Source organism: Alexandromys fortis, unplaced genomic scaffold (assembly GCF_014885135.2).
Source record: "Alexandromys fortis isolate MF-2015 unplaced genomic scaffold, M_Fortis_MF-2015_v1.1 scaffold_6, whole genome shotgun sequence".
Classification (NCBI taxonomy): domain Eukaryota; kingdom Metazoa; phylum Chordata; class Mammalia; order Rodentia; family Cricetidae; genus Alexandromys; species Alexandromys fortis.
The window spans coordinates 5,189,133-5,212,933 of NW_026067902.1; the positions used below are offsets into that span (position 1 = coordinate 5,189,133).

At 37.8% G+C, this 23,801-nt stretch overlaps 2 protein-coding genes across 3 annotated transcripts in view; both read left to right on the forward strand.

Annotated features, from left to right (window-relative positions):
- The window catches only part of Tmx4 (thioredoxin related transmembrane protein 4), a 73,447-nt gene extending 53,833 nt beyond the window's left edge, over positions 1 to 19,614 (forward strand). The window contains exons 10-11 of the mRNA XM_050134195.1: positions 15,599 to 16,394; positions 19,508 to 19,614. The gene's annotated coding sequence lies outside the window, so the exon portion shown is untranslated. The remainder of the gene's footprint in view (positions 1 to 15,598; positions 16,395 to 19,507) is intronic.
- A 266-nt stretch (positions 19,615 to 19,880) lies between these two features.
- Positions 19,881 to 23,801, forward strand: part of Hao1 (hydroxyacid oxidase 1) — a 51,717-nt gene continuing 47,796 nt past the window's right edge. Inside the window, exon 1 of one of the 2 annotated variants that reach the window (XM_050134193.1) lies at positions 19,881 to 20,066. In XM_050134193.1, the coding sequence (XP_049990150.1) occupies positions 19,930 to 20,066 (137 nt within the window). In that variant the 5' untranslated portion in view covers positions 19,881 to 19,929. The remainder of the gene's footprint in view (positions 20,067 to 23,801) is intronic. The other variant, XM_050134192.1, reaches the window with a different exon arrangement.

Here is a 23,801-nt window from a genome sequence, read left to right on the forward strand (position 1 = left end):
TATAGGTACCTTTAGTGAGGGAAATATTCATTAGGGATCCATGCAATCAGTGTTGGAGATTTCTTTGGAACTTGCTGCCATCCCGTAAGAGATGAAAGGAAATGGAAAAAAGCAACAGAGATTATGCCTCTTATCATTAGAACTCGCAATGCAGGTGCTGTTCTACTTCTGTGTCCAAATATTTAGGGAAACCAGATTCTTCAACAGGAATTACTTAATATTATTAAATGTTGGGATTTTTTCATCAGAATGCTGACTTCTGAAAGGAAGAATTATAAAAATACATTTTCTTTCTGCTTGTAAATACTGATTAAAATAAATAACTTCCCACGGGACTATGATTTTTAACTCGACCATTTTACATTTCTTGTGCTTTTGAGCACGTCTCTCCACTGAGAAATTGCTTCCTGCCTATGGAAAATGATGCCATCTTCTTTCTGGAAAATGTGGGTATTTATCAATACCGAAATCACATTAACAGACACTTTCCTGTTTCTAAAAGCCAAAGGACCAGGCTACTTTGTTTGATCCTTATCCACATGACTGCTGGAAAATCCTATTAAGATAAAAGTGCTGAGAGTTTGGAGCTGGCCAGTTTCCCAATGATGTCTAACTCCTGCTCTCTGAGCAGATGAATGTGGCGCCTAGGAGGGTAGCAAAAGGTAGATGTGGGCATGCCGAGCACTTGGGAGGAACAAGAGGCCATGCATTGTTACTTTGTTTACAAAGTGACATAAGATGAAATGAACACTTGCTGTACATAATGACTTGAAAACCTCTTGAAGTTGATAATTTTTCTCCCAGTTGTTTTCCTGTAGGAGATTTATTATTTTCTCCAACCTGATCTTTTTTTGTGTATGTGGACAAGAAGTAAAACAGTATTCTTGAGACACTATGGATCTTAATTTCAGGAGTTATTCCTTGGTGAGGAAGTCCATCTTAGAAAAGAGCACAGTTATATTGGAATATTGTCTCGTATAAACCTGGAAAGAGAGCCACAAAATCTGTTTGTTTTTTCACAGAAAAGGCTTGCCCATCTCTGAAGTTTTAGAGGAAGAAAAAACCAAAAACAAACAAAACCAAAACAAACAACTGAGAACATTTCTGCCTTTGTAGCTCACCGAACTGATGAACAGACTTCACTTGTGGAAATGAAGTTTTCCTTTTCCTGAGTACAGTGAGGCTATCGCCATGAGATGACTGTAGAATGACCATGAGAACCTGGGAAGGTTCTGTTGCTTTTGTTTCCCAGAAGAGAGTGCTGATAGTGATGATCTAATTAGCGGAGTAAACTGAGTCTTTCTTGAGTTATTGGGTAAAATCACATTAGCATTTGTCTGTCACATCTTGAGGGTTAATTCCTGGCAGGAAAGCTGGTGCTTGGGTTACAGTGTCTATCTTGTATCCAGACACTTGAACAAAGCAAAACTTTTCTTCTATTAGGAATTCAAAAATGCCAAGTGACTTTGATTAATGGTTAGTTATGTGTTTTATTTATTCCCAATCATAGAAACTAGGTAGGATGAGGTCTTCCTTTCTAATTGATTTTTTTTAATTTTAGTTTTTTGTGTGTGGTAGACAGTTTTAAATACAGGGCCTCAAGCATGAGCTAGTGACACATGTAGCTCTTGGAATGTAATTTATAAATTTACCATATAATTTGAGAGGAATTAGATATTCTTCTCCCATGACTTTATTAACTTTGGTTAAGTTCTTATCTGTCCTCACTCATCTGTCTTTAGTGATACTTATATTCTAGCTTTCAGTAACTGAAGTCAACTCATAATCCTCAATTTTTAATTTTTTTTTTACTGTTGAGTGACAAGTCACTGAATAAACACATAACTTTCATGAGCATGCCAAATATGGATACAAACACATGCACACATACATATATGCACATGAACATTACTCATCCCAATATAGCTTGTAAAGAGTATAAAACATGAATCACTATTTTAACGAGTTCTCGGGATTTTACTTAGTTAGACTTCCTGTTACCATCTAGGAGTCTAGATAGGGTTTATTGTGATATTTTATTTATGTTTTAATAAATAAAGCTTGCCTGAAGATCAGAAGGTAAATAAGCCATTAGAGGTCAGGCAGTAGTGTTATACACCTTTAATCCCAGGATCTTGGAGACAGAGGTAGATGGATCTTTGTGATTTCAAGACTACTGTGGGATACACAAGATCAATGCAGAAACAGATCCAAGTGGTGGCTCACACCTTTAATCCCGGTACTAGGGAGTTCACACCTTTAATGACATAATTTGTTATAGCAATGGATTACTCAGATTAATATTGCCCCAATCAAACCACAAATTAACATATGCTTCTGGAAAAAATACTAGTTTTTTTTTTTTTTTTTTTTTTTTTTTTTTTTTTTTTTTTTTTTTTTTTTTTTTTTAAGAACAGTCACTGACCATTCAGGTTGTACAAGAGCAGGATACAACAGCTGCTGATATTTCAAAGGCACCAACAACCCTACCTTTGAAATGGTTGGTAGACAAACCTATATGGGTTAAGCAATGGCCTTTAACTATAGAGAATCTGCAGCTTTAGAACAGCTGGTACAGCAGCAATAGATGTTCAGCATACTGAAGAATCAAGCAGCTCTTGGAATTCTACTGTATTGTTGTAAAAAAGAAATTTGGAAGATGGAGAATGGTAACAGATCTAAGAGTTGTTAATAAGGTGATTCAGCCAATTGGCTCTCTACAGTCTGGTGTTCCTTTGCCTGTTGGTGGAGGCTGCTTGTTCATTCACAGCTGCGCAGACCTGAAATAATCATACAGAAACTATATTATTTGCAATACTGTTTGACCAATAGCTTAAGCATAGTTCTAGATTACTCTTACACCTTGAATCAATCCATTTCTATTATTTAATATATTCCCACAAGGCTTGTAGTTTACCAACAAGGCTCTGGGCCTCTGGCAGCTACATGGCTTCTCCCTGACTCTGCCTTCTCTCTCCTCCTCTATCTGCTTGGAATTCCCGCCTTGCCCTATTCAGTGCTGTAATAGGCCCAAAGAAGCTTCTTTATTAACCAATGGTATTCACAGTATTCAGAGGGGAATCCCACATTATTTGCCTTCTCTATTATCTAAAGGATGGCCTCTTTGATTTAAAATCCTTTACAAGAAAAGGACATAAAAATTTGCCTTCACAGTAATTCTGCTAAAAGATATCAAAGGAAGGTTCTCCCACATGGAATGTTAAGTAGCTTCACTCTTTGCCAATATTTTTTAAGTCATTCATTGGAAATGATACATAAGCAATTTCCTGAATCTATAGTTTACCATTACATGGACAATATTTTGCTATCCGATTCAAATGTAGATAGATTGGAAAAAATGTTCAAAGAAGTAAAGTTTTGCCTTGTTGGGGATTACAAATTGCTCTTGAAAAAAAATACAAAGAGTGTGGAATTCTGAAACCATTTCTGACAACTCTCAGTCTCCGCAGTAATGCTCCCCTCCTTCCCCTCTGGGAACAAAGCACCTAACAATTGCCCACACATGTACTGAAATGTTGGGAACGTTCCATCATCTCTCTGAGTCCTTGTAAATGTTCCTCAAATAGAACTCAGTTATTGAATAGGGGCAAGATAACCCTTAGGTGTTGACTCAGTGACTGATGTTTTGACTTAGGCCCTGGGAAAGGGGCAAAGTAACCCTCAGATGTTTTCCCTTATCTCATCTGATCTGGCAACCACTCTCCAAACAATTATTGGTAATAGCCCTTTTAAATAAGCCAATCATAATACTTAAAAATCAACCCCCAGATCCCCTTCCTTCTTTGTTTTTTTTTTCCTTTAAAAATAGCTATCCCCAAAGCAAGAGAATTAAACTTATAAAAAAAATAAGCTGGATTCTTCATTGTGTTGTACAGGACACACCAATAACTGGAGCCTTACATTCTTTTTTTTTTTTTTTTTTGAGATAGGGTTTCTCTATGTCTTTGAAGCCTGTCCTGGAACTAGCTCTGTAGACCAGGCTGGTCTCGAACTCATAGAGATCCACCTGCCTCTGCCTCCCAAGTGCTGGGATTAAAGGCATGCGCCACCATTGCCCGGCTGAGCCTTACGTTCTTTAACCATGCAAACAAATCAAGGCAGGTTACAAGTCAGAAAATTTAAGTAAAGTGAAACAAAACCCTTATGATTCTGTCTAAAAGTCAGAATTATCTGCTGTTCTCATGGTACTAAAGAATTTTAAAGAACATTTTAACAGATTACTTATTTGCAATATGCAGAAAGTGATGTTTTGCATATTGAAACCACTGAATTTATACCAAATGATACAGAATTGATTTCATTATTTTTTCAGTTACAAGATATAATAAGGAATAGACACCATCCCATCTACATAATACACATCTGATCCCATATGGGTCTTCTAGGTCCTCAAGAACAAGGTAATGGAGAATTCAATCAATTTTTGGTTAGAAATGTGCTGAAGGCCTCAAAATTTCATAAAAAACATCATGCCAATAGCAAAAGTTTATAAAAAGACTTTTCTATCATGTGACAACAAGCCAAGGAAATTATAATGAAGTGTCCTACCTGTTCTTCATACAACCAAACACCACTACCTGCAGAAAGTAACCCAAAGGGTACTTTTCAAAGGAATAAAATCTGGCAGATGGATTTGTTCCATTTTGTAGAATTTGGAAAAGTAAATATGTACACCACACCACTGATACCCATTCAGGTCTTCAATAGGCAACTGCTTTGAGTTTGAAAAAGGTTGATTCAGTAATCACACATTTGCTAGAAGTTATGGCCATTGTGAGTATACCCCTTCAAATACAGACAGACAACACTCTTTCTTAGAGCACATGTCTCTAAGAAAATAAAGCAGTTTTTTTGGTTATTATAATATAAAGCATATCACAGGTATACCACAACATCCTACAGTAAAGACAATTATAAAAGATAAAATTGAACTCTAGAGAATAAACAGAAAGGACTGATAAACACTCCCAGAAATACATTGCATATTGTTTTATTAACTTCAAATTTTCTAAATGCTAACTAGAAAGGAACAATAGCAGCAGATAGACTTTGGATAGTAGAAAAAAACCTATGGAATTAAATCAGCTGATATACTTTAAAGATGTACTGACCTCAGAATGGAAACCAGGACATGTGTTATGTTGGGGAAGGGGTTTTGCTTTTGTTTCCACAGAAGAAAAACTATGGATATCATCAAAACTGATAAAGATTCGCCTTGGACAAGAAACACCTTTTGATTAGAAGAAATGATAGCTCATTAAACAACATGGTCATTTAATCTAACATAACGTGTGAAACTAACAAGTGCTTTTCATTTGATCAGATATAACTTGCCAAAGGAGAATCTTCCCAAGCATTGTGGAAGGATTTTTTTTTTCTGTCTTTAGGATAATAAAGGAATCTGAAAACTACTGGACAAATGAGACATCTGAAGAAAAGGGACAAATCATTTAGGAAAAAAGTCTTAAGAAAAAGATTAAATTGGCCTATTGGTATATCACATTTCCAACAGGGCAAAATTTCACAAATCTTCCCAAATGTTTATGATGTTCTCTACAGAAAAATAACACAAATGGTCTTTTTGTAGTCCTAGTCTAATTAAAGATTAAAGATGACTTTGGAATTGAAGTGTGGCTCTCTCCTTCTATAAACCCAAGCAAGCTTATGAAAGTGAAATTCAAAATCTCTGTCTCATGTCAGAAGAGTCACCTGCTATAAGACAGAAGAAAAACAAATATTTAAGGACTATTATATTTCCACTGATCTCATAATTCTTTGGTTTTATGTTGACTCTTTAACAGCTTTTCTTAAGTATAAGATATATATATATATATAATATAAGATACATATAAGATATATATACTTTATATATAAATTATGAACTTTTTGTCATTATATTAATGATCATATAGAGTACTAACTAATTATAGAAAATGTTTCATCTGCCTTCCTCTACATAATTTTTGGTTTGAGTCTCTATCAGTTTTCTGCAGTGAACCATGAGCATGCCTAACAGTGACCTTTGAAGTCTCCAAAGGGCAATGGGGCCCCACAACGATAATTCATCCAGGACTATGATAACACCACTAATCTGAAAAATACCACCTAAAAATTAGCTTTAAACTTTAAACTGCTTAGAACAATTTGGAGGTGGCTAGTTGAGATGATCCAGCCTAATCGACTACTCTAGCCAGGACCTGAGATAAGCCCTGCACTTTTCCATTACACATAGAATGGACAACAATTGATATAACTACCTCTCCCAGGACTTGACAATTAACCCCAATTTTTCTTTTCAGAATCCCCTAAAGTTACATTCACCCCCAGACACCAGGAAGTAAATTTAAGAACACGATGCCCACATTCCCAAGAGTGTTAGCAGAGACTGCTCGTTCATTTCCTGGTCACCCAGACCTGAAATTATCACACATAAAACAAAATACTGTTTGGCCAATAGCTTAAGTGTATTTCTAGCTAGCTCTTACATCTTAAATTAACCCATTTTTATTATTTTATATTTTACCATGAGGTTCGTGGTTTACCAGTACTGGTATGCTGGTGTGTAGGCCTCTTTCTCCTCCAGTGGCTACATGGTGTCTCTTAGACTCTGTCTACTCTCTCCTCCTCTATCTGCTGGAAATTCCTTCCTTGCCCTATTCTGCACTGCAATAGGCCCAAAGTAGCTTCTTTATTAACCATAGTATTCACTGCATATAGAGGGAAATCTTACATCACCTCCCCCTTTCTTTCTAAATAAATTACTATGTTAAGGTTAAAAGCTTCCTTTGTAGTTGTATTCTGCTATCCTCTCAAAGCATCCACTCCATCAATGGCCTATTCCTAGTTTCCTAGATTCCAGACATCTGTGTATGCCATATTAAACAACAAAACACGAAACCTGAAGCTAAAGCACTCATATGAGAGAACTTGTGACATTTGTCTTTTGGGGTTTAGATGACCTCACTCGTTTTAATTTTATTTCAGTTCTATCTGCTCCTCTCCAAATTTCATATTTTCATTTTCCTTATAGTTCAGTAAGATCCTATTGTGTATATATATCCATACTTTCATTAGCTATTAGTCAGTTGATTGACATCAAGTTTGATTCCATTTCCTAGTTATTATATGTAGAGTGGTAATTAACATAGTTGTACAAACATTTCTTTAATAAAATTTAAGGTTATCTGGGTACATTTCTGGGATGGTATAGTTGGGTTTTATAGTTTATCTACTTCTAGGTGTTCATTTTTATAGACTTTCATGCTGATTTCCAGAGAAAGTCCACTAGTTTATACTTCCAACAACAATATATACAGATTTCCCTTTTCCAATATTCAACATTTGTTGTCATTTGTAGTCTCGATGGTGGTCATTCTTGCTCGGTTGTGATGAATTCTTAAAGCAGTTTTCATGTGAATTTCTGTTGTGACTCAGGACATTGAATACTTTTAAAACCTACTAGCCATTTATAGTTCTTATTTTGAGTATTTTCTATTTAGTTTTCCAGGTCACTTTTAAATAGGGTTATCTGAATCCTTTGTGTTTCATCTTTTGAGTTCCTTGTGGATTCTAGATATGAGCCCTCTGTCAGATGAATGACTAGCAAAGATTTTCTCTTTTTGAGGGCTGACTCTTTGCTTGATTGCTCATTTCCTTTGGTGCACAGAAGCTTTGAGCTTCATGAGATCCATTTGACAGTTATTGGTCTTATTTCCTGATCTGCCAGAGTTCTGTTTAGAAAGTCTTTACTTGTGTCTGGAAGTTGAAATAGGTAGCATACTCCTTCCTTTCCCCTCTAATAGTTTTGGTTATGGGATCATATGTTGGGTTCTGGATCTATTTAGAATTGAATTTCATGGAAGATCAAAAGGTTTAGTTTCATTTTTTTTACATGTTGAATTCTGGCAACATTTGTCTTTAATTCAGTGTATATATTTTCATCTTTCACCAAGTAGTTATATACATGGAGCTATATATGCTTTCTCTATTCTATTTATTTGTGTTTTGTGCCAGTACCCTATTGTTTATGTTACTGTGGCTCAGTAGTATAATTTGAAATCATGTGTGATGATGTGCCCTGAAATATCCTTTTTTTTTTTTTTTTTTGTACAGGATTGCTTTGACTATTCTTGGACTTCGGTCCTTCCATATAAATTTTGAATTTGCTTTCTCTGTGTCTGTGAAGAAAATAAAAACCCTAGATGGTAACAGTAACTATTATAGGAAGTCTCAATAAGTCTTTAAAATGGTGATTCTTCTTCTATATTCTTTTTTAACATTTAAAGTATTTATTAAAATTACTGCCTTAATATACAGTATAATTTTGAGTAACCATAAAAATATATAACTGTAGTAGTTTCATTTCTTTGTTTTAATTGAAAAAATTAATATTATATGTTCTTGATTATGGTATCCTCTTCCCCAGTTAATCCCAGTCCTCCCCACCTCCTTATCCACACAATTTTGTGTTCATTTTCTGTCCCTTAAAAACCCATCAAAGATACAAAAACTAATAAAAAAAAGAAACAAAAAAGTGGGAAGCACACACAAAAATGGACAGTTTTTTTCTAGCTCCATTCAGTCACCTCCAAATTGCACATTTGATTTTCTTAACAGCTAAATAATATTCCATTGTGTAAATGCATCATATTGTCATTTTCTACTCATAAGTTGATGGACATCTAGGTTATTTCCAATTTCTGGTTATTATGAGTAAAGTAGCAATGAGCATAGATGAGCAAGTGTCTCTGTAGTAGGATGTAAAATCATTTGGGTAGATGCCCAAGATTGGTATAGCTGGATCTTGAGATAGATTGATTCCTAGCTTCCTGAGGCCTACCACACTGATTTCCATAGTGACTGTCCAAGTTTGTACTCTCACTAATGTGAATGGGCATCCCTTACTCTGTACCTTCACCAGCATGAGCTGTCTTTGTTGTTGTTGTTTTGATTTTCTGTTTTTTTTTTTTTTAATTTGTTTGCTTTTTCACTTTGGCCATTATGACTGGCAAAGGATGAAAACTCAGAGGAGTTCAGTTTGCATTTAGTTTGCATTTTCCTAACAGCTAAGGAGGTATTTTTCAGTCATTTGTGTTTTATCATATGAGAACCCTATGCTGCTTAACTCTACCCCATTTTTGTTTGGACATCTTGATATTCAGGTGAGTATTTTGTTTCTAGTTCTTAATATATTTTAGATACTAACCCTATATTATATATATAATTGGTAAATAATTTTTCCATTCTGTAGTTCTTTTCTTTGCCACACAGAAGCTTTTCAGTTTCATGAGTTTCCATTTACTAATTGTTGATCCTAATGCCTGTGCTGTTTCATTCAAAAAGTCTTTGCCTGTGACAATGAGTTTGAGACTATTTCCATTTTCTTTTCTAGAGTCAGGATATCTGGCCTTACCTTGAGGTCCTTAATCTATTTGAAATTGAATTCAGATAAATATGGATCTTTGCTTTGGAATATTAGTTGAAGCTATGTTACATTTATTTATGCTATGGAATATATTTGTTCAGTGATGCAAAGATGTATTGCGTTTTTGCGTTTTTTTAACTCTGTAAAGCTGTGCTACTTTGCCTGCCTAAAATATGTGATTGGTCTATAAAGAGCTGAATAGTCAATAGCTTGGCAGAAGAAAGGATAGGCAGCGCTGGCATAAAGAGAGAATAAATAGGAGGAGAAATCTAGGCTGAGAAAAGGAGAAGAGGAGGACATCAAAGGCCAGCTACCCAGTTACACAACCAGCCACATAGTAAGAAGGGATGAAGGACATATAGAATAGAGAAAGGTAAAAAGCCCAAAGGCAAAACATAGAAGAAGAGAAACAGGTTGATTTAAGTTAGAAAAACTTGGCTAGAAACAAGCCTAGCTAAGGCTAGGCATTCATAAATAAGAATAAGACTCTGTATATTTATTTGGGAGCTGGGTGTCAGGCCCCCAAAGAGTAAAGAATTTTAAAAAAAAAAAAAACTATAGATTTATTTGTTGAAATAAGAAGCGGCGGCGGGGCTGCGTCCCCAACACCCCGGCCGCTTGGCTAGCTCATGCCCGAAATAACAACACACAAACTGTATTCATTTAAGAACTGCTTGGCCCATGAACTCTAGCCCTTACAGGCTAATTCTCGCACCTGGACTAGCCCATTTCTAATGATGTGTGTAAGCACCCCAAGGTGCGCTTACCAGGAAGATTCTAGCCTCCGTCCATCCTGGTGTCTCTGCTCCAGAGAGCAGAGCTGTTCGGTCCCTCCGGAAGCAGAGCAGAGTCTGACCTCACTTCCTCTTCCGCCCAGAATCCTATTCTGTTTATTCCACCCACCTATGTTCTAAGCTATGAGGCCAAGCAGTTGGTTTATTACTTAACCAATGAAATCAACAGATTGATATATGACACTCCCACATCATTTATTTTCATTTTTCTACATGCAGCCATCCAGTTTGACCTGAACCATTCACTGCATTTCTTAGGACCCACTGTAATATGATTACTGAATTCTAGTGCAAACATATTGTCGTGGTTATTTATGGTAGTCTGGATGTAATTGGCCCCATAATCTAATTGATAGTACTACTGTTAGAAGGTGTGGCTTTGCTGGAGCGGTTATTGTTATTTATTGAGTATTAAATGAGCTTCTTTATATCTTCTGACTAATTTTAAATTGACCTTTGACCTCTGTTTGGTCAGCTGTTAGAATGTTTATTTAGAGGCATATGTGTGAAATAACCTTCACATTCTTTTATCCCAGGGTGGTGTCCATTGTTATAAGAGGTATGTTTCTTGGAGGAAATAAATGGATCTTGATTTCTAATCCAATTTGCTGCTCAGTGCTTTTCTGTTGGTACAATGCAGTCTGCTCTGGATAGTTTTATGTCACCTCAACACAAGCTAAAGCCATTTGAGAGGAGGAAAACTCAATTAAGAAAATGCCTTCATGGGGGCTGGAGAGATGGCTCAGTGGTTAAGAGCACTGGCTGCTCTTCCAGAGGTCCTGAGTTCAAATCCCAGCAACCACATGGTGGCTCACAACCATCTGTAATGAGATCTGGCGCCCTCCTCTGGCATGTGGGCATACATGGAGGCAGAACGTTGTATACATAATAAAGAAATAAAACTAAAAAAAAAAATGCCTTCATGAGATCGGACTGTTGGCAGGCCTATAGGGTATTCTCTTAATGAGTAATTGATGTGGGTGATCTGCCTCCCAGTTCCTTCCCTGTTTCAGTTCCTGTCCTCACTTCCCTCAAAGTGAACAATGCTATAGGAGTATAAGCCAAAATTTTCCTCTGCAAGTTGCTTTGGTCATAGTGTTTTGTTGCAGCAAATTAAGATAGAGACCATAGTTATTAAGAATTATTAATTGAAAGATGTGTGTCAATTCCTGTTTACTTTCTGGTTTTATTGTATTTTCTTGGGCATCTTTTGATTAACTATCCTTGTAGTGTTTATTTCCTGTGCTTTCTTAGGTGTGTGATATTACAGTGGATATCAGACTGTAATATTTCATCAATGATTTTCTGTAGATCTGGCTTAGAAGTCATCAGTTCCACTAATATGTTTTTATCATGGAAGATTTTTTTTATTGCCTTTCAATTATAATAGCTAGTTTGGTTGAGTATAGTAAGACGAGTTGATAGTTGTGGTCATTCAGAACTTGGAATACATCTCTCCAAGCTATTTTGGCTTTAAAATTTTCTATCAAATAGTCAGGTATTATAAGAGAGTTAGTCTTTCTCTACTGACGCTTTGAAGATATGCTCTTTAGTCTGTGTTTTTAATGTTTTAACTATAGTATATTGTGGGATGTTTCTTTTTTTCATCTGGTCTATTTAGTGTTTTGTAGGCCTCTTGTACTTAGATGTACATCTATTTTTCTAGGTTTGCTAATTTTTTTTCAATGATTTTGTGGAAAATATTTTCTATGCCTTTGATTTGATATTTTTCTGCTCATTCTATGCATATACTCTAAAAGGTTAGATATTTTCGTTGTGTTCCACACCTCTCCAATATATATCTTCATATATTCTCAATACATTTATATGCTTAAAAAATTTGTCCTTGGCCTTTCCTGGGTAATCCATTTTCTCTACTTTGTCTTCTATTCTTGATTCTCTGTTTTCTACATAATCTATTTTATTGTTGAGGCTTTCCACTGAAGTTTTTGCTCAGGTTATAATTATTATTGCCAGAATCATTTCGGTGTGTTTTTCTTAAGCAATCCTATCTCCTTATTGAAGCTGGTTTTCCGCATTATATTTCATTTGATCCTTTACTTTTGTTTTCTTGGAGTATAATTTTGTCTTTCCTGTGTTGTCTGAACATGGTTATGATCATTTTTCAAAATTCTTTATCTGGAGAGTCAGGCTTTCAGAGTTTTCATTAGGGCTGTCATGATGAAATCAGTGATTTGTGGGCAAGGCTTGTCTTGATTCTTTTTGTGTCATTTCCTCTTTCAGTTGGGACTTGCACATCCTGAGTAGTTAGTTGAGCCTCTCTCTCTTTGAAAACTGATTTTCTTTTATTAAGTAGAGTTGTTTCTAATGTTCAGGAGAGGACTAATCTTAGTAGGGTTGAGATGTGATTTTTTTTTTCAGTTGGGCTGGTGTAAGAAGTTTCAGGTGGCATACAGAGGCCTAACAGGGGAATCTTGAGTATTTTACATGGTGCCGGAGGCTGTTTGGGCTTTTTTTTTCCTGTATTAAAATTCCCATGAGCTGTGTGAGGGTCTGCTATCAGAGTCCACAGTGGAATGGTGCTTGAGTCAAGGTTCCTGGGTAGTGTGAGTAAGCCTAAGCAAGGGAAAGCAGTGTTCAGTACTTGATTCAGGGGCCATTAAAAGTTTTTAGTAAGGTCTTGTAGCTGCTACTGACTGGGAATAATTCATAATTGATACACTAGTAATAGTCACGTCTAATGTTCCGAAGAATAGCATTACTGGTTAATACCTACTGGATGACTGTCAGCACCTACACCTCTCCCTGTAACAGGGGAAACTTGTAGGAGGTGGCTGTTTTGTGAGGCAGATTTATGTGAGGTAATTTCCTTTTAGAGTCTCCTTTGGTGGAGCTCTCTTTGCTGTCTCAATCCAGTTGATCTGCCTGAAGAAATGAAGTACTGATTGACATGCATAGAACCTTTCCTGCTCTGAGAAGACTGTAGTTTACACAAAACCTTGTAGCTTAAGGTCTTTCAGTTTGTACTACTAATTGCTAAAGTCTGTGAGAATGACATCTTCACCGTTAGTTTACTCTACCTCTGGCCCCAAGAGCAACTCTGCTCTAAGAGTAGTATCCCTTAGAAGTTGCTCTTTGATGTGCTCTATGCTGTTTACAGAGGGCATTCCATCTGCCATCTGTTGTCCATCTTCCTTCATTGGCACCTGGGTAATATCTTTTCCTACAAATAGGAAATATTGCCTCATAAAGTTAGAGGGGTTTAGTGACTAAAATGAGAGGATTATATGCATAAGAGAAAATGTTCTGTATAAAGTGTTATTTAATGTGGGAAGAAAGATGAGTGATGGTGAAACAACTGGTTATTTATTTGTAAAATTAATCCAACTCTTTTTCTATGCCTTATGTCAGGAAGACTGCAGTCACTGTGTGACTAGGAATGGCTGCACTATAGCTGTAGTCACGCTATGTCCCAGGCCTCTCTGCTGGGGTTGGTAACCTCAGGCTGGCACAGCCACCACCATTACGACAAAACCATGGGCTCTGTCAGGCGAGAGAAAGGGGAGAGGAAGGTTTTGTCTTGGCAGCTTTGTGCTCTAGCCCCAGTTTAATAGTCATAGACACCAACTGTTTATTGCCCAGAATGGTTTACATGACCCAGAAGCGTCTTGGTCCCAAATACAAGAAAGCCAGAATATTTCCTTCTGACTTGAAGGAAGAAGCTGATCAGATCTGTTGAATCAAGTATTTGTATCACTTTGTTTACTGAAGCAAAATCATAGCCAGTGAAGTGCATGGAGGCCAGTCCTAGATGAAAGAAAATGTGGGCGAATGTCTGTAAGACTTCTGGTGGGTGTTACAGAGGTTTTGATTTTATTGATGTATCTATGGGTATGGGGGGGCATGTGAAGATATATATGCAGGTGCCATGAAGGTGAGACAGAGGCTTCAGAGTCCTAGAGCTGGAGTTACAAGGCAGTTGTGAGCTGCCCAATTGGGGTACTAGAAACCAAACTCATGTCTTCTGTAAGAATAAGTGCTCTTCACTGCTGAGCCATTTCTCCAGTCCTATGTCTGGAGGATTACTAAAAATAAGACTAAAAGATCAAGCCCAGTTTTAAAAACGAAAACTCAAAGCTCTATTTGTTTTGGCCACTGTGAATAAAGAAGACACGGATATTTGCATTGGCATCATCCTGATTCTCAGATGTGAGATCAGGGTCACAGTGGCTGTATACATGCATCCTCTAAGCCACTTGAGTAAAACCTAAACCTGTCTTGTCTGTACTCTTCTTAAGCATCCTGTTGCACAGGACCTCCGGGGAAATTTGGCAGACGGTATTGTCTCTAAAACAATGTGAGATATTTAGACAGTGCGGTTGTCATGAATTAGTAAAGGATGTTTTAAGCTCCAGCCCCTTATTTTATTCCTACCTGCCAAGAGACTGATGAAATGATATGAGGGTCAAGCATTTCACAGTTTAGTTTCTAAGACAGCACTCACAATCCTCCAATGCCCTGCAACAGTACTGAAAAACAGTGGGTGGTTGCTTGGTCAGTTGGTTTTAAAACTTAAACCAACTCCTTTTTTCCCTTACTTGCAGAAACCCTGGCTCTCAAATAGGATTGTGAGTCTAGTTACAGGCATGGCTTGGTACAGCCCGCTTGGCTAACGTATCTCATCAGGGGCAGAACCCAAGGGCGCACATGCACATTTAGCTCCCAGTTCCAAGGGATGCTCTGTTGATCCAGGATCATACTTTGAAAATCTCTGGCCCTTATTTCCCTTCTTTAGTGTCACTAGGATTTGACCTGCTTAAAATTTATGAAACATCTCTAAACTCCCTCACCATCCTAATTATGTAAGTTGCAAGATACACTAATAGTTTTTAGCAGCCATTGCAAAGGATGGGCTATGGGCTGTGTATGAAAAGGGTAATTTGCAAGTCAGTTTTGAATCTGTACTGAGCAGCAGCTAAGACTTGGATCACCTTTCATAAGGATTCTGTTAACTGTCAAACTGGGGCATTAAAGGAGCCTTTGATCAACTTTCATCACTATGCTGCTCTCAGACCATGATGCTTGCTCATCAAAGCAGCAGAGTTGGTACATTCTCATAGCATTTTTAAATGGAACAACTTAAAGTTTTTTTTCATGCTTTTTAAAAAATTCTTTGGTGGGGTTGCTGGAGGTTGACCCTTGCAATTGCAGTTTTCATGTGTTACCTACCTATTGTCCAAACCATTGGGAACATTGAAATATGCCTATGTACAATTCATTATCCAGCCAGACAAGAAATCACTGATAAACCAAACAAATCTCCTTTGACTCAATCAAAATTATTTGCCTAAAACAGTTTCATTATATTCATTACTGGTTTATTTCCATTTTCTTCAAGGTGTTATCATGGAGCCATTCTTTTCATCTACGAGTTGCTTTATCGAGAGTGGAAATGGATGTACCCTCACTCTGTCTTCTGCTCCTCTTGGTCACCAACATTGTGGGGATTTTACATGACAATTCACTAGGCTCTGGGTGTCTTACACATGGAGTCCTAGTAACACATTTTTCTCACTGGATACTGTACTGTCTACCAAATCTATTTTGAGGTTCTGTACCCAGTGTAAGATGCTTTGATTTTATCCTATATGCCATTCACTCAGTGGAGCTTTGTAAAACACAAGCTAAGGCAGTTGTCCAAAGAATCTGGCTATATGAAGGTTATTATTGGATGGTAATCCTCATGGCAGTGTAGAAAATGACTGAAACTAGGCAAAGAACTACTCAAAAGGATTTACATGAGTCAAGAACAACAATGACCTTCTAGAAGCCAGGGAAGCTCATCTACTTTCTTGCTTGTTAGAGATTCATATTTATGTAATTGGAATTATTTAGTGGCATTTTATTTGTATTTTAATAAATGAAGATTACCTAAAAACCAGAAAAGTAAAACAACCACACTGGCCAGCCTTACTGACCAGGCAGCAATGACACACACCTTTAATCTCAGTAGCTACAATGACACACATTTTTAATCCCACTAGCCACACTAGCTTGCCATAGAAACCAGGTGGTAGTGGTATGAGCCATTAATCCCAGGACTACCGAAGATTATAAAATGGGAGGAGATGACTCTCAGTCACAGTCTCACTCTGAGATTCCTGGAGGCAGGACATTTTTGGACTGAAGTCAAGGTAAGAAAAAGTGGCTGGTTGCTTTGCTTTTCTGATCTTCAGGTTGAACCCCAATATCTGTTCTGAGTTTTTATTAATCATGCTTCATTCGGAACCCAACATTTGGGGTACGAATTCATGAAAAATCTGTTTGCCTGAGTGTTTTTGTCCACTGGCACAGGACCCAAACCTAGCCACCTGGATTTGGGAGAAAAACTAGCTTAGTTTCCATGTAAAGATGGAAAATACACAGAGAATCTGGAAAGTGCATGTTATTGTGTTGTCTTTGAATTGTTTGACTGCTGATAAAGAAGTAACAGCTGCTAAAAGACATTTGAGTATAAATGCTCTGGATTTATCTAACCTATATATTTTGAAAATGCCTTGACTTAAAAATTTAAGTCAAAAGATACATTACTTTGGAGAAGAGGTTTTGCTCTTATTTCCACAGGAAATGAGAGGCTGTGGATTCATTCAGGGTTAAGAAAAATAAGTTTTGATCAAGGAAGACCCCATGAAAAATCTCCAATGGGAACTGATAGCCCTGACAACCCAACATGTCAGAGCACCTCTGTTGCAGTTTCTTCTGAGTTCTGAATCTAGAACAGCTTCAAAGATGCTGGGTGAGATGATCCAACCTCACACAATACTCAGGACTTATCCATAATTCTAAATTTTCTTTGGGTTCCCATAAGATTCTCAGCACCCCCAATCAGCATGAAGTAGCCTAGAAAACTATGCCCATATTCCCAAAAGAATGGATTATGGATGCTTGTATTTGTTTAGAAGGTTGGTTACAAGTTATTTTTGGTAATGGTCATGGAGAAAGCTAAACAAAGGAAACTAGATTCAAGGTTCTTCTTTTGAAAAAAAAGGGAAATATAGATATGATAAGATAAAAGGGTAGATTATTGAATCTATTCTTAAAAGAAAAAAGGAACATATATATGTATATGATAAGAAAAAATGGTACTTTTTAAAAGGCAACTACTAGTTTTAAAGGTTTTACATTGGATTGAACTTTTGTATATTGTATACAAAATTTGATACAAATTCGAGATTAATTTAGTTAAAACATACTGTACAAACATTTCTAATTTTGTTCAAGGTACTGTACTTATACAGCTTATTTAACAATGTAATGCAAACTTTTAGTCCTTTAAAATTATTATTACCAACTGTTTAAGATAATAAGGAAATATATAGGCTAGTAGTTAATCACTGAGTATAATCAGTCTTGTAGACACATTAGGTAAGCTATCAAGGTCAAACAAAGATACATTAAAATGTATCATTGTAAAATGTAAAGATAGATAGGTCATCTTAAAACACTTAAGAGATCTATGGACTATGGCATTTAAGATGTTCTAAGATATTTTTATAACCTAGGTTCTTCTTTTTTAAATCAATAAGACATGTCTTCTCCTGGCAGCACCAATATACTTCAGAGAAGATAATGGGGATCGAATAAACTCAATATGGAATTTACTTTCTTTGTGACAAAATTAAGCCACCAGGCAAGAAAATGCCCCTGCCTCAACTGCTGACTGTGTCCTATTCTAATTAGACAAGCAGGACACAAAAGCAAGTGACTGCCAAACATTGTCAAGAAGAGGAAGGATGGACCTTCAGAATATCCTGCTTCACAGAAAACTCTGTTAGATATGCTAGGCCTGTAGGTTGAAGATGGATTTGATTATGACTGTCTACACTTTCACTTTAGATTTCAATGTGTCTTTGTAGTATTTACCTTCCACCCTTGCTGTCCATGCAACTTACCCCCTGAGGACAATAAGTAAAGAGAAAGGAAGAGATGCAAGATGCCACCAAGAACCTTTCCTCCATGATTTATTTTTTCCAAATTTTAGACTCCATCTCCTAAAATTTCCAGAGCTTCACATATGATCAGCTGGGGATTAAGAATTCAACACATGAATTTGTGCTCTGCATTTCACATAAAATACCCCCGTGAGCTTTGTTTTCACTGCTCATGCATTCTTTTACATCTTACTATAAATTTTGTATTAATTTTTCTTAGTTTGGGTTTTGTTAAAAGAGCACTGATAGACAGCTGCTAAGAAGATCAGGAAGTGAGGCCAGAATAGAGCCCATTAACCTGTCAGTCAACATGTGTTGTGGTCACCTGGAACCTGGAACAGAGGACACAGACTAAGTAATAATCTCACAAGAGAGAGAAATCACACCCCCTTTACCTTCTTCACTCTGGCCTTTCATAGAGCACTGATTCCATGTCAGTTATTGTATCACTTGGATTGGAAAATAAAGGCCCAAAGTTCAAGAGAGAAAGTGCTCACAGGCTAAGGCATTTGGCATTCAACTGTTGAACTTTTGCTCATAGTGTATGTAGCCTGTGTAGCCTACTGGTTTGGAATTCAGGTCTGGCTAAGGTCAACCCCATTGTTTTCCCAGCCATGTATTACTCATCTGTCAGATCTCATGGGTGTGGATCTGTTCCACTTTGACCAAAGGTCAGAGAGTTCAGGCTATTCCTGCTCCTTCAAGGTTATGACTGGAGGTTTGATCCAGGGAGTGACTGCCTGCAGGAAGCTTGGCCACTGCATGTTCTACCTAAATTTCAGAATACTTGACTCAGGGTATAGTTACTTGATGTTTCATGTATTGAAGAGGTGATTGCTCTGTTTGTTCTTTGTATCATGGTAAAGCAGTCTTTTACTTCTTCCCCCCTTTTGGATTGGAGTATATAAGCATATGAAAAATAAATGTGGGCGAATTCAGTATTCACTGGTTTGCCATCCTAACTCTATTCTGTGTCTCTATTTCTTTTGTATCTCTGTTTTGTCTGCCTGACATTCCTAATCCACAAGTCCGTACCCTGGAACATACAAACGCATTGAGGCTGGACCCTGGCACTCATCCGAATATTCCCCAGCTACCCCATGGCAGGGAAGGATTTTCGATTGAGACTACAACCTTTTAGAATGGCACTGCCCTCAATCACTCCCAGAGAAACGCAAACCTGAGAGTAAGCTATAGTGCTTTGTATTGGAGCCAAATAGTTCTGATCTGATCATATTTATATTGTACAGAAGCTATGCACTCACTGAATAATTAATTTGCTCTATAACCTTTTCGTGTTAATTATTTTTATATAGCAGGTGCATTGTACAAGTGTAGCAGGAAAATGAGAATGAAGTTCACTGTGGGCGCCAAAATAAAGAGCAAAAATATAAATTGTTGGAAGACCTAGCTGGAGGTAGACTGAACCAAGGATGGTTTCAGGTCAGTCCCTTAACTTTTGATTTATTTCCTTATTCTGTCAATATGACAGCCTACTCATCCCTGCTTCCTTCTCAGCTCTAACTCCATGTGATTTAGGTATGTTTAGTGGCTAGTCAACAAATGAAATGTCAAAGTCTAGGCATACAATGTTTGCTCATTTGATGTAAGCAAGAGAGAATTAAATATGAACTTTGGCAAAAGTCTATTAATAATTGACAAATAACGGAATTGTCTGGGCATAGAAAACAGTCCATGAAAACCCCCAGAATATCTAAGGTTGCTGCACCCTGCTGCAATGTTGCCCCGGCTGGTCTGCATCAGTGATTATGAAGAGCACGCCAGATCAGTGCTTCAAAAGTCAGTATATGATTATTACAAATCTGGGGCAAATGATCAGGAGACCTTGGCTGATAATATTAGAGCATTTTCTAGGTAAGAAACTTGGTTATTTAAAATTGCATGTTAATATTACACAAAGATATTGCATCAGAATGAGATGTAGTTTTATGTTACAGTGGTGTGAAATTGCCTGCATTTGTAATTAATAAAGAGTAGAAAATTTCTTTCATGTGAGAGATGTTGACGTCTTAAAATGTTGAAGTATTATCAGCTCAGGGATCAATAGCGAAAGTGAGTCCTACCTTTACTTGAACAAGGACAGTAATCAATTTATCTATGTATACCAATTGTCATAAATGCTGATGACTCCATTTCCTTTTTATCAGAGTGTGACAGGGAATGCTTGTGTGGATGGACTAGGAAGATGGCTTTATGCATAGGATAGCCAGCCTAACCAGCTGAACCAGATAGTATTACTGCCTCGGATGTCCCCATCCTGCTGGCTTCTCTGTGATCGTCCACTTTGATTATGGCTGTCTACTCTCTCTCTTTAACTTCCAGTGTGTCTGCATAGCATCCGTTGCTCACCCTTGCCGTCTTTTGCCTCCTCTAACATGCTTCATCTTCCTCCCAAATTAATCTACCCAGGCTTTCATATTTCAGATACAAGATGGTAGGTGTCATGGCTTATGCTTTCTTTTTTTATTGTAAAGAAAAAGTTTAAGTGGATGTTATTTTTGTTGTTTGGTTTTGCTTTCTCCACTGAGTAGCTGAGGGATTCTTTACCATACCCCACTCTTTCCTAGGCCTTCATCTTCCACTGTAGTCCTTAGTGATGGCAGTAGGTATTAGTGCTCCCCATTTATGATGACACATTAAATGGAAAGGGACATAAAATATCCAGAGATAGAACATTTGTCTTCTTTCTTATTTCTTCTTTGATCTGGAGTGAAATTACTCCAAATCACCTTCACATTTTGAATTATGAGAAATTAAATCCTTCGATGAAGGCGGTAACTTGATGTCAGCAGCTGCTTTACACACAGGTTGGTGGTGACCGAGTGAAGGATGGGACGTCTCTGAAGTCCTCGGTCAAGCTTTCTCTGGAACCTTCTTGAACTTATAAATGCCGGGGAAGCCGTGGCTGGGGAGGTGGTTAACAGTGCAGGAGCTTATAGTTCTGCACTTTCCCTGATCATTTTTTAGTAGTCAACATTTGCTGCTCTTCTCGAACATTCCTTCTTGGGACCATGCCACTGTATTCTTTGAGTAAATGGCTTGCCTGAGTGCTCCTTAAACAAGACTTTAGCCCTACTGGATTTTCATAACCAAAAGACTTTTCAGGCCCTTGGATATACAGGGCTGGTGTCTCAGCATTGCTGCTGGTAATCGCCTGGTTCATGTCTAGCAGCCTTCTCTACCCCTTGAGATACCCTATATGATGTGGTACAACTTATTAACTTACTTATCATCCCACAGTATAGCCCTGTGTGATGTCAAACTGGCTATGCACACCCAGCTGGCCTGGGACTTGCAGCTCTGCTTCCTGAGTGCTGTAGGAATGTGTCAACATGCTGGGACAATTGATTGACTTACACTGTGAGCTGTTTTTCAGACAAGGTTGTTGCAGAGCTGAGGATATAGCAATGATCTGGATAGAACCTACCAACAGGACCTTGCATTTAGGTGGCTGCACATGACCTTAGCTTCCATAACCTAGTGGGCCGAAATGATGTAGAGTGACCCCAAACAGTAACCCAAGAGAAGGAGCAAAGGAGTACAGCAAAACAGACTACCTTAGCAACCTGAGAAATTCTGGGAACTTTCTGCGGCATAGAGGACATGGTGACTTCCAAATTGTAAGCACCCAAAAGAGCCTGCTTTGCTTCTGTGAATTCCAAAGCACTCCCATTAGAAATTATAACCTATGTGTTCACTAATTTATCCCTAGAATACAGAAAATGCAACTGGGTTCACAGTGCCATGTCATTTATGAAGTTTGACAATTCTTTTGTTCTTTAAAAAACATTTAAAAAGGTATTAAGGAAATTTCTTCAGAGGCAGCTCATTCTTTGTGTTTGTACTACAAGAAATATCAGGCATGATCACCAATCTAACATCTCAGTTCCTCCTTTGCTGTGTGACTCCCTGCCTGACCCATAATCCTTTGCTTTGTGCCCTTGAGCAGGTCATGTGGGAATAAAAATAGAATTTCTGCTGACTTTGATGAAATTGGGTTGGTGGCAGGAAGAGAGTCACCCTGAGGCTTCTCATTGTTTCAAATAAAGGCTACAAACAAGCAACCTCAGATAACATTGTGACCTAAGGTCAGGGTGTTTCAAAGGTTTGTGAAATTCAACCCCTTTACCTCAAGCTTGAAGAGGGAACATCCACCCGACCTCCCCTCTTTCCTCACCGGCACTTTCCTTCAACACTCACATCTGACAACCACATTTTGGATTTCTGGAAACTTGGGTTGACTTATGACCAGAAAACAAAACAAAACAAACAAAACAACTCCAGTAAAGGATGAATACAAAGAATCACCTAGAAGAATGTAATTTCCTCTTGACCAAGGCAAATGTCAGAATGCCGGCCACTTTATTTTGATTGGCCTGATCCAAGATTGGGGCAAATTTGAAAAAGTATACTACACTATTTCTTTTACTGATCTAAAGGAGCTTCCTTGCCCAGTCACAGGCTCTGTGGCTTTTCCTGAAGGTGCTACTGATGGAAACTAACTCCATAGATCCATAGGCAGGATTGTGACATTGGAAGTAGAAGCTGCTTCCTTCCTGCTGCATCCTAACTGACCCTGACAAATGGGAGGTCTCATTTGAACAAATGCCGTCCTCACTTCATTGAGAACCAACACAAACTCACTAGTGGCGTTTTCAGTACTACCTAAGTAGAACTGTCCTAACATCTCTCCGCTGATACAGTATATAAGTGAGGAGGGAGCGTTTTCAGTTATTTGCTTTAAATTTGTAGAGAGCAAAGTTAAGATGAAGAAATTGGAAAGCCCCCTGCTGGTATCTTAGAATTCTGGAAAAGTCAATTCTGGGTACTTAGTTGGTGTGATAACTCGGTGGGAGGTTTCTGAGCAGCACAATTTGTAAATCTTATCAGGGAGCAGTTATGTCCTAGGAAGTGTGTGTATCTCCTGAGGTTTTGATTGATTAGAAGCCTTTGTTTTGTGTGACGTGTAGGCTAAAGTCCTGTTGCAAATCCTTCGTTCTTTTGAAAGGTTTATTACTCAGTGGTCCAGCTGCTCTCCCCATTTTCACATCCTCTTTCTAAAGTGGATGCCATGTGGAAGCAGCATAAGGCTATGGAGACAATTGTTAGAAGTACAGTTGAGGTGTTAGCTATTTAAGTTTGGGGTAGTTTTGGGAGCGGGCTCAAAAATCCACTGAAACTCTCTGGCAAAGTTATTGTTATTTGGAAAATACCAAAACCTGGAGGAGGCATTAGAAGATGTACACTTTCTTGTTCCGCTGGTTTTATTTAATTTTGCCGAGAAATGTGGGGGTTGAAGCGTCTCTGTAATATCTCCAAACAGAAAATGTATTTATGGAAAGTGGGAGCAAGCTGTTAGTAAGGTGACTGCGCCACCAAGTGGATGTGTGTAAAACTGCCACATCTGGGTAGAATAAGCTTTGGTTTCTAAATGGGTGACATTAAAAAAGGACACCTTTCCCGATAGAACATCCCCATTGTCTCAGTGTGTGGGTGAACCCCTCGCGGTCCTGAGTTCCTTGCTGGTGCTCTCTCTCCTTCTGCTCCTGATTTGGACCTTGAGATTTCAGTCCGGTGCTCCAATGTGGG